Here is a 12213-nt window from a genome sequence, read left to right as displayed (position 1 = left end):
GTAAAGTGAGAGGCACATGAGAGGCAGGGGGTATACGTACACAGAGAAAAATAACCTCCGGATCTCACATCTGGAATGATACTTGCTCTGGATTTCCCATTCCCAACATCTAGTTTCTCCATCTCATTTCAGCTGAACCTCTTTATCACTTAGAACTTGATTATAATGTTTAAAAAGCATTTGGGTAAGCCAATTTTGAATAAGTACAATAAATATAAAGGCATAAGATAGCATATATACATAGATTGATTGTATATCCATAAAGAGACACTAGGCACAGGAGTATTCCTATACTGTTCTGTTTTATGTTCCAATAGCACAACATTCCAAAGGTCAGTGAGTTGTGGGCATGCAATGTTGGTGCTACAAGCGAGGCAACACTTGAGAGCTGCCCAGCCCAAACTTTCTGACTTGAATTGATGCAAGCGATACACTTCAATGTGACAAATAAAAAGTTAACCTTCTGATCTTCTTCAACATGCACTCGGAGCCTCTGTCTGTCCATTCAGCCTCTCATCTGTTCAGATTCCTGCTTCCTATCCCTGGGTAGTCCTCACACTCCCACCAGAACAGCTAATAATGTCAATCCTGGCAGCTTAATTTGCACAAAGCACACCACCCACCACCCACACAACTGCCATCAGTTTCTACGCTGTCTTGGCAGTTAGAGTAAGGAAGGTGAGGGGAGGAACTTTTTAAACTTCCAAAAAGTATTTTTTTATATGAAGAAGAAGAAGAAGAAGAAGAAAGCCCTTAACTTCGAGTGGAGTCATCGGGACACCGTCGTGACGGCGTTTTTTTTAGCAGGCTTTCTTGTTTTTATGAGGCCGAGTTGCTAGCTCGACGCTCGACCCAGCACAAATGGAAAACGTGCACGGGAGCTGGCTGGATTTTTTATATACACTGAGAAAAATGACCTCCTGGTCTCACATATGGAATGACACTTGCTCTGGATTTCCCATTCCCAAGAATTTAGTTTCTCCATCTCACTTCAGCTAAATCTCTTTATTGCATACAGTAGAACTTGATTACAATATTTAAAAGGCATCGAGACAGGCACATGGTAAGAAGACATAGAACAAGAGATTCCCAACTGGGGTCCATGGATTAATAATAAGGGTCCATGACATAAAGATTGGGAACCCCTGGAAAAGAGGGATAAGATGCAGATGCTATTAGCACAAATGGGCTTCATGACTGGCATGGACACAATGGGTTAGTAGAGCCCATTTATGCGTTGTACACCAATTGTTACATGATATAGGAAAGGGGAACCAAAAACTAGAGCTCATGGGCTTAATGTCAGAGGGGAAAGATTTAAAAGGGAATGGGGGGGGGCAACTTTTTCACACAGAGGATGGTGTATACAGTATACTATGTTTATTTCATTTAGAGATACAGGGCAGTAACGGGCCTTTCTAGCCCAATGAGTCCATGCCACCCAATTATATCCATATAACCAATTAACCTATTAACAATTAACCTATGTACTTAGAATGTGGGAGGAAACCAGAGCACCTGGAGGAAACCCATGTGGTCATGGGGAGAATATGCAAACTCCTTACAGGCAGTGGCGGGCATTGAACCTGGGTTGCTGGTGTTGTAACAGCGTTACTCTAACCGCTACACTACTGTACACTGCTATAGATGAAATGAGCTGTCAGAGAAATTAATTCAGGGAGGACGTGCTCTCTTCTCGCTGCTGCCATCAGGAAGAAACTACGAAAGCCTCAGGGTCTCATACCACCAGGTTTAGGAACAGATATTACCCCTCATCTATCAGGCTCTTAACAAAGGGATAACTTCACTCAACTTCACTTGCCCCATCATTGAAATATCCACACAACCTATGAACTCCCTTTCAAGGACTCTTTTTCACATGTCCTCGATATTTATTTCTTATCTATATATTATTATTCTTTCTTTCTTTTCATATTTGCGCAGTTTTTTTTGTCTTTTGCACACTGGTTGAATGCCCAAGTGGGTGCGGTCTTCCATTGATTCCGTATTGGTTATTATTCCATTATGGATTTACTGAGTATGCCCGCAAGAAAATGAATCTCAGAGTTTTATATGGTGGCATAAATGTACTCTGATAATAAATTTACTTTGACCTTTGAGTTTAACATTTAGAACACTTATGCATTAGTACAATTTTAAAAGACACTTTGACAAGCACCTGTATGCGGAAGATTTAAATGGACTTGGGCCAAAAGTGGGCAAATGGGACTAGCATAGGTGGATTCCATGCATCAGGGCCCATTTCCACTCTGTATTACTGTATAAGTATTTCAAAGCTTCATAGTCAAGCTGGTCTCCCTACCCCAGCCGATTTCACTCTTTCTTGTAAGAAAGAGCAGACACTAACGTTTTCCCTTTCAGACCTCCCAAACAAACTCTCCTCTAGACTAATCACAGCTGCAGTCATTGGGAACGCACAAAAAAATATTAGAAGATCACATCTTGCAACTACAACCATTTTCTCAGTACGCAGGGGTGGGAGACAACAGTGCATAATGGCAGTGCTGCGGAGACTCAGTACCATCGCCCGCACGAGGCTCACCATTCACATCTATTGCAAACATATCAGGCTGAATATCAGGCACTCCACAGAGTACATGGATGAGCTGATTACAAGATTTTTTTTATTAAGTGCAATCGTGAACAATAGTCAGATCAGAAATGCTGATCAAGTCAACTAGTTCCCAAGAGAACTCTGAAAGGCCAATCAGATGGTTCACTGCTGCTCAGCGATAGAACATAAAAAATCATATGTACAATTAAGAAACATTTAAAAATAGTAGAAATACTGGAGTCATGATGATCATGGTGAAGTTGTTGAAGTTAAGACTTCGGTGAGGCTTAATTTGGAGTATTCTGTGCACCTTTGGTCACTTATCTACAGGAAAGATATCAATAAGATTGAAAGATTACAGAGAAAATTTACAAGGATGTTGTTGGGAATTGAGGACTTGAGTTATTGGGAAAGATTGAATAGGTGAGGATTTTACTCCCTGGAGTATTGGAGAATGAGGGGAGATTTGATAGAGATATGCAGAATTATTAGAGCTACAGATAGGGTAAATGCAAGCAGGCTTTTTCCACTGAGGTTGGGCGAGACTAGAACTAGAGGTCATGGGTTAAGGGTGAAGGTGAAATGTTTCAGGGAAACCTGAGGGGGAACTTCTTCACTCAGAGGGTGGTGAGAGTGTGGAACGAGCTGTCAGTAGAAGTGGTGGATGTGGGTTCAATTGCAAAATTTTAGAGAAGTTCGGTTAGGTACTTAGATGGGATGGGTATGTTGGGATATGGCCCGGGTGAGTGAATTGAATTGAAATAAATTTATTTAAATCTTACATCCATCCCACAAAGTGAGGGAGTAAAAATGTTTGTGTTATGACTCCGTCGCAATGTTCAGACATGTGATTTTATAAGTCTAATGGCTTGTAGAAAGAAGCTGTCCTGTAGCCTGTTGGTCCAGGCTTTAATGCTGCGGTACTGTTTGCCAGACATAAGTGGCTGAGACAGTTTACGGTTGGGGTGACTGGTGTCCCCAGTGATTTTCCAGGCCTTCTTTATGCACCTGCTGCTGTAAATGTCCTCAATGGAGGGAAGTTCACATCCACAGATGTGCTGGACTCTCCGTACCTCTCTAGGCAGGATAACACTTCGGCACAGACTAGAAGAGCTGAAGAGCTCTTTTGTGTGTAGTGTCCTATGACTTTTTTATTGTCTATTTTATAATGCCGCTGAGAAATTTGTACTGCACTCTCCAACCCCAACATAATACAAGTGTAGATATTTTGTCATGATCTCCTTTTAGTCCTGCTTTCTCTGCTGGTCATCTTGGTGACAATATATTTTATAAGTCATTATTACATTATCAGCAGCTATCAGTTCATAATAGCTTTGCCTAATGAAGCACATATATTAAAGCCATCTAATGGATGAGAATTGGTTGTCTCCCTGGAGACCATATCTGCCTAATAATGTGTAAGCATTTGAAATATCACTAATGAACAGAGCCACACGTAGCTAAATTCATCTGCGAGCTGTCATGGTTAAGTGGAGCAGTATTTGCTCTGTGTATATTGTAGGTCATTGGTCTCATTGCCAAGTTTGATGTTAGACAAAGGGTGCCTTTACCTGTAGATGATGCAGGCACAGTCCCGACAGGTCCCGCAGTTCGCTATGTCCTGTCCGGTGTGGTAAGACTGTCTCCTGGAATGCAAAGTGTGCATAATTAATCATTGATTAATGGTAATGTGACCACGCACCCACGCGCACACACACACACATTCCAGACCCAACCTGAGGAATATTTGCAACTTATCTGTCCAGCAGCTTTGCAGAGTATCCCTCATAAGGAGATATTTCAGATGCTGGAAATGCTAAGTAACACATTCAGAGAGTGAGGCGCACAGTAGCATCGCGGTTAGCCTGGCGCTATTACAGCTCAGGGCACCAGAGTTCGAAGTTCAGTTTCTGGCATCCTCAGTAAGAAATCCTGTACATTCTTCCCATATGCATGTGGGTTTCCTCCCACAGTCCAAAGATGTACCAGTCAGTAGGTTAATTGATCATTGTAAATTGTACCGTGATGAGGCTAGGGGTTAAATTGGTGGGTTGCTAGACAGTGTGGCTCATTGGGCCGAAAGGGCCTGCTTCATGCTGTATCTCTACTAAATAAATAAACACACACAAAATGCCGGAGAAACTCAGCAGGTCAACCAGCATCTATGCAGAGGAATAAACATCCGATATTTCTGGCTGAGGACTGGAAAGGAAGGAGGGAGAAGCCAGAGAGAGTACCGCCTATCTCCTTCTCTTTCTCCTGCAAAGGTCCCACAGCCATGCAAGCTCCCGGCCCTTTTGTGGAGAGAGAAGTGGCATTGTGGGATGGAGTGGGATAATGGGATTTTCCTCCGACACACTGTTGAATAAGTTCCTCTTGTCTGACAGAACCCATGGTTAATGTAAAATTATCTGATAGGTGACACGGTAGTGCAATGGTTAACGTAATGCTTTGCAGCGCCAGCCATCACCAAGAAGTTCCTTGGATCAATAGAATATAGAACGTACAGTACAACAGTACAGTCGAGGAACAGGCCCTTCAGCCCACAATGTTGTGCTGAACTAACTAAACTAGTAATTAAATGCCAAACTAAACCCTTCTGCCTATCAATGTCCATATCCCTCCATTCCCTGTACCTATGCAAGTCAAGTTTATTGCAATTTAACTAAGACAATGAGACAACATCTAGGGTCTACACATAACGCACACATATCACAATAACTTATGAAATTAAGGATAAAATCTACAGATGAATTATGCATAAATAAACAAAGTAAAGTACATAAATAAAATATTGTAAAGAACAGAACAGATTAACCGGTGACCCTTGAAATGCAATGTAGCAGGGAGTTCAAAAGCCTAGTGACCTGAGGGAAGAAACTGTTTCCCATCCTGACCATTCTTGTCTTTATGCATCGGAGTCTCCTGTCTGATGATAGAAAGTCAAAGAGGATGCTGGATGAATGGGTGGGATCCTTCATAATACTTACAATATTAATAATACCTTACAATATTTATTTCTGTGTCCCTGACACAGCACTCCCAACAGATGTTCCTGATGGATGGTAGAAAGACCCCTATGACCTCTCAGCCATATTCATAATCCTCATCAACACCTCATCTACCACTTGCAATGCCAGGTACCCACCACTCTCTGTATAAAACACTCGTTCAGCACATCTCCTTAAAACGTGTCCCTTCTCACCTTTAATGCATACCCTCTAATATTAGACATTTTGACCCCAGGAGAAGGATACAGCAGTCTATCCTATGTATGCCTCTCACTTATATTCTTGCATTAAATTAACTGGAGAGCAAATCCTGTGGTAATTTTTCATCTGGAGTCAGAGGTGGAGAGGAGTGAATGGACCAGCATGGAACAAATGGGCAGAATAGCCCATTTCCATGCTGTAGCATCCTATAAAGTCATCCCTCAGCTCCTTTGCTCCACAGAAAACCATCTCAAACTATCCAATCTCCGAGTATTCCTCATGTCCTCCAGCTGTGGACCGTACTGACCTTGTCAAATACAGCCATGCTTGCTGAGTCAAATTCTCGGATTTCTCCCAAATATGCAAACCTTCCTTCCAGAAACCTTTGCCCAAAAGGTTGCGAACCTCCACAATTCTCTAGTCATTGAGTGCAAGAGAATGGCACTTTAGCACTGCTGGTAGAGTCACTGCCTGACAGCTCCTCTGAGCCAGGTACAATCCTGAACTCTGACTAAGTATACGAAGGGCCTGAAGCATTGTTGACGATCCTTACCACCCATCACACAATCCCTTTGACCCACTACATCAGGAAGGAGGTACAGGAGCATCAGGACTAGGACTGCCAGACGGAATTACAGCCTTGTCCCCCAAGCTGTGCGACTAATGAATACCCTGCCACCACTGAGGTGTCATCGCTAAAACAGTGAGATGTTTACTGTTTACCTGCATTTCGCATGCACCTCCCATGCATTTTGAACTATACTTCACTGAATTTTTTTGTGGTAATACTTTGTTTTACAGTACTGTGCAAGGGGGGCCTAAGACTTTTGCATAGAACTGTAGTAATTTTATGTATTGTACTGTACTGCTGCAAAAAAAACAAATAAATTTCACAATATATGTGAGTGATGATAAACCTGATTCTGATATGCATCTCTATTGTGGGAAGGGGGCACAGAAAAAGGAATCATGGTTGGGAAAAGGGGAAGGGAGAGGGGAGAGAGCAGGAAGCACCCGCAAGACATTCTGTAATGGTCAATAAATCAATGTTTGGGATCAAATGATCTTGCCTGGTGTCTCAGGGCTGACTGTGCCTGTACCCACTCCCTGCCCCGCCCCGACACTCCTTCTCTACCACCTGTCCCACAACCCTCCCATGGTGCTCCACCATTCCCATTCCTAACATCCTTGGCTCTCACCAGAGTTGCAAGCTCGCTCTGTGCTCCGCATTGATAAATACAGTACTGTGAACAGTCTTAGGCACCCTAGCTACAGTACATATTTGTGCCCAAGGTTGCCGCTTCTATCTGTAAAGGAGTTTGTACATTCTCCCTGTATCTGCATAGGTTTTCTCCAGGTGTTCTGGATTCCTTCCCCAGTCCAAAGGTGTACGGTTAGGGTAAGAGAGTTGTTGTCATGCTAAGTTGGTGCTGGAAGTGTGGCAATACTTGCCGGCTGCCCCCAGCACAATCCTCACTGATTTGATTTGATGCAAACGACGCATTTCACTGTATCTTTCAATGTGACAAATAAAACTCATCTTACCAAAATGCTGGAGGAACTTAGCAGTCCATACGAAGGGTCAAACTTTTCTTTTCGGGATACAGCACAGTAACAGGCCATTCTGGCCAATGGATCTATGCTGCCCAATTACACCCATGAGACCAATTAACCTGTTAACATCCATTCCCGGACTGCATGAGGCAACCCATGCATTGGGGGAAATGTACAAACTCATTAAAGGTAACCTGAGTTGCTGGCGATGTAATAGGGCTGAGCCAGTCACTACTGCTCCAAAATCTGATATTGGACAGAATAATAATAAGAACATTTACAGTAGTTCCAAATACTTTTGTTTATGGTGACATATATGTACTTAGCTAATAAACTGAAAGTACTTTGAACTTTACAAAGGAATAAAAGTACAAATATGAAAATAAAATAAAAATAAGCACAAAAATAAAAGCCAGAAAGATGTTAGTTAAAAGCAAGGTTAAATAAATAGGCTTTGAGCTGGTGTTCAACTGAGTCTGCATCCCTTGTACTTTTAGGTATTGAGTTCCCCAGTTTAGGAGTGTAGTTCAAAAAGCTAAATTGCCAATAATCTTTGAGGGAGATTGTTTAAATTTAAGTGAATGAAGATCTGATGGTTTGAACAGGATTATAAAACGAAAACGATTCTGTGATGTACTCTGGCCCCAGAACTTTAAGAGCTTTTAAAACAAGTAAGAGAACTTTAAAATCAATTCTAAAAGATGCAGGAAGCCAATGCAGATTAGCTACTATGGGAGTGATATGTTCCCTAATTCTGGTATCCAATAGTGTCTACTTGCATTGGCATTTGCTCCTTTTTTAGATATTGCCTGACTTGCTGAGTTCCTCCAGCTTTTAGTGTGTGTTGCAGTTGATGCATTAACCATGCAGAGCCCTGTTGACTCAGTTGGGACCTTGCCCAGCAACCTCTCATGATTCTCTGGGCCAACCTCACCACACTGAGCCTCCCTAACACCAGCCTTTCATTCCACATCAAAAAGGAACTACGTTTAATTTCCCTGACCTTGGATCAAGCCAGCACCACTTTCCAAGCTGAAGAGCACTTTGTGAAGTGCAAGTCACAGCTTTTATATTGAGAAAATGTTTAATGTCAGGTGGCTTCCAGACAAGCAAAAAATAGGCTTTCGCAGCAGGGGCCAAGATATCTGAGTAGGAAAATGCTGCCTGTACCGACATGGGGAGGAGGCAAGGTAAACTCCTTCACAGACGGAACAGTGAAGCAGTCAGATTTACGCCCCCTGTGAGGATGAGTCAAAATCCACGTCCACATTGACAATTCAAGGTTTGAAGTACATTTATTATCGAAGAATGTATACATTATAAAACCTTGAGATTCGCCTCCTTACAGGCAGCCACAGAACAACTGAAAAACAATTTGGTTGGATCAGAAGGAAGAGGGTAAAGTAGGTGACAGGGCATGCAGTGAGGAAGGGGAACCATGACTAAATCTCTCATCTCATAAGGCCTTGCTTTTGCATTAAACTGTTGATATCTGCTGATATGGGACTTAATGGGCTAAAAGCCATTTCCTGTACTACTAAACTCAGTGAGCAAATCAAATTGCAAGACCATTGTGGCTTTGCTGTCTGTGGGATCCTGCCATGCACAGTTCGACCTACACCTTTCCCACATTTACAGCACCAGCTACCCGCACCATTTCTCTGGCTGTTGTGGTGACTATAGGGGCAACACATGAAGACATGTCTTTGCTTCTTCCTGTAAACCCACACTAACACCTCCATCAAGGTAATGAGAGGCTTAAATAGAGTGGACAGCAGAGGCCTTTTCCCAGGGTGCAATGGTGAATACCATTGGGTGGTGAATTTGTGGAATTTGTTGCCACATGCAGCTCCGGAGGCCAGGTCGCTGGTTTATTTAAGGCAGAGATTGATAGGTCCTTGATTAGACATGGCATCAAAGGTTACGGGGCGAAGACTGGGAACTGAAGTTGAGGAGGAGAAGAAAAAAGAATCGGCATGATTGAATGGCAGAGCAGACTTGGTGGGCCAGATGGCCTAATTCTGCTCCTATGTCTTATGACCTAATACAAGGGGAAAACATTTTAAGGTGATTAGAGGGAAGTATGGGAGGGGGGTGATATCAGAGGCAAGTCATTATATAGAGAGTGGTGGCTGTCTGCAACATGCAGCCGGGGATGGTAGTTAGAGGCAGATACATTAGCGACATCTAAGAAACTCTTAAATAGGTAGATGGATGATATAAAATGGAGGGTTATGTAGGAAACAAAAGTGGATATGGCCTAGCCCATCACAGCAAAGCGCTGCACACCATTGAACATACCTACATGAAACGCTGTCGCAGGAAAGCAGCATCCCTCATCACGGACCCCCACCACCACCTTCTCACTGCTGCCATCAGGAAGAAGGTACAGGAGCCTCAGGACTCTCACCACCAGGTTCAGGAACAGTTATCACCCCTCAGCCATGAGGCTGTTAAACCAGTGGGGACAACTTCACTTAGCCCATCATTGAAATGTTCCCACAACCAGTAGTCTCACTTTCAAGCACTCTTCTTCTCATGTTCTCGATAATATTATTATTTCTTTTTGTATTTGCACAGTTTGTTGTCTTTTGCACACTGGTTGAATGTCCTAGTTGGGTGTCTTTCATTGATTCTATTATGGTTATTATTCTATTATGGATGTATTGAGTATGCTCACAACAAAGTGAATCTCAGGGTTGAACATGGTGACATATATGTATCTTGATAATAAACTTACTTTGAATTTTGACTTTGGGGTAGGTTTAAATATCAGCACAATATTTTAATGTTTTTTTATTTAGTGATACAGCACGGATCAGGCCCTTCCAGCCCAACAACTGCACTGTCCAGCAACCCACCTGGCCCAATCATAGGACAATTTACAATGACCGATTAACCTGCTAACTGGTACGTCTTTATAGACAATAGGTGGGTGCAGGAGTAGGCCATTCGGCCTTTCGAGCCAACATCGCCATTCAATGTGATCATGGCTGATCATCCACAATCAGTACCCCGTTCCTGCCGTCTCCCCATATCCCTTGACTCCGCTATCTTTAAGAGCTCTATCTAACTCTTTCTTGAAAGCATCCAGAGAATTGGCCTCCACTGCCTTCTGAGGCAGAGCATTCCATAGATCCACAACACTCTGGGTGAAAAAGTTTTTCCTCAACTCTGTTCGAAATGGCCTACCTCTTATTCTTAAACTGAGGCCTCTGGCTCTGGACTCCCCCAACATTGGGAACATGTCTCCTGCCTCTAGCATGTCCAATCCCTTAATAATCTTACATGTTTCAATCAGATCCCCTCTCATCCTTCTAAATTCCAGTGTATACAAGCCCAGTCGCTCCAATCTTTCAACATATGACAGTTCCGCCATCCTGGGAATCAACCTCGTGAACCTACGCTGCACTCCTTCAATAGCAAGAATGTCCTTCCTCAAATTTGGAGATCAAATCTGAACATAATACTCCAGGTGTGGTCTCACCAGGGCTCTGTACAACTGCAGAAGGACCTCTTTGCTCCTGTACTCAACTCCCCTTGTTATGAAGGGGACATGACAACATGACATTAGCTGTCTTCACTGCCTGCTGTACCTGTATGCTTACGTTCAGTCTTTGGAGGAAACCCATGCAGTTCATGGGGAGAGTGTACAACTCCTTATAAGCGATGCTGGAATTGAACTCTGATCCCCGGAATGCCCCAGGCTGTAATTGTGTCGTGCTAACCGCTGCCCTACCGTGGTGCCAGTGTTGTGGGCTGAAGGGCCTTTACTGTGCCATAATGTTCTATGTTCTCTCTCCGTCCATCCACTTCTGCTGAAAACCCTTCCCTTGCTGGTATTTTCCTTTAGCGGTGTTTACACGAGCAAAGGGTCCCGTTTTTGTGGCCGCGAGCAGCTCCATCGTCTGCTATTTTGACAAAAGGATTAACCTCAATATGACAGAGAGCCATTTTGAAGCCACTTAACTTCATCCAGTCCTGACGCATCATCCTAATCGGTTTACATTTTAAGCAATCTGGATCAGCTCCAACACATTTTCCCAACGGCTGAAGTAATCCTCTTATAGACGTCCTCGGAAATCTGAGAACGTTGGTGAGAATGAGTGTCCGTCACTTTCACTCTCGGATCAGAAAGTGATCGTGAAGGGCAGCCATTTCCTGGAGTTTGAGAGAAGCACTCATGTCCCCAGACTCCACTGAACTAGCTGAGAGCCCCAGCAGTTGAACAATTATGCTTCAATTTTGAAGATGAGATGAGCTTTATTTGTCACATGTGCATCGAAACATGCAGAGAAATCTGTCACTTGCATCAAATCAGATTAGCGAGCTTCGTGCTTGGGCCAACATAGCATGCCCACGACTCACTAGCCCTAACCCGAATGTCTTGGGAATGTGGGAGGAAATTGGAGCACTCAGAGGTCATGGGGAGAATGTACAAATTCTTTATAGTCAGCAGTGGGAATCGAACCCCAATCATGCAGTGGACTCTGTGATAGCATTACATTACTATACTGCTCTGCTTAATATCCAGTTGTTGAAAGACTTACATTTAAATAAACTGGTGGAGGCTGGCATGTGAAATGAGAGGAACTTTCTTCAATCTATGGCCATGGATACACTGGACAAATTTTTGCAGCGGTAAAAGAACAGTGGCTAGAGTGAATTTGAATGATGCACTAAAGGCTGAATGGCTTTTTACATATTCTTTAGCCACAGTGCAGTGAATCTATGGAATTCGTTGCCACAGGTGGCTGTGGAGGCCAAGATATTGGGTATATTTAAGGCAGAGGTTGATAGACTCTCGATTAGATGAGGCATGAAGGGATACGGGGAGAAGGCAGGAGATTGGGGCTGAAATGGAAAGGGATC

General features: G+C 43.2%; 2 protein-coding genes across 2 annotated transcripts in view; one reads left to right on the top strand and one right to left on the bottom strand.

Annotated features, from left to right (window-relative positions):
- Positions 1-12213, top strand: part of LOC140726138 (dedicator of cytokinesis protein 2-like) — a 1234790-nt gene that overhangs the window by 620643 nt on the left and 601934 nt on the right. The window lies entirely within an intron of this gene.
- Positions 1-12213, bottom strand: part of LOC140726137 (uncharacterized) — a 118386-nt gene that overhangs the window by 90945 nt on the left and 15228 nt on the right. Inside the window, exon 3 of the mRNA XM_073042109.1 lies at positions 4147-4221. Within this exon, the coding sequence (XP_072898210.1) occupies positions 4147-4221 (75 nt within the window). The remainder of the gene's footprint in view (positions 1-4146; positions 4222-12213) is intronic.

The sequence above is a fragment of the Hemitrygon akajei genome, chromosome 4 (genome assembly GCF_048418815.1).
Source record: "Hemitrygon akajei chromosome 4, sHemAka1.3, whole genome shotgun sequence".
Taxonomy (NCBI): domain Eukaryota; kingdom Metazoa; phylum Chordata; class Chondrichthyes; order Myliobatiformes; family Dasyatidae; genus Hemitrygon; species Hemitrygon akajei.
This window is presented reverse-complemented; position numbering and strand designations above follow the sequence as displayed.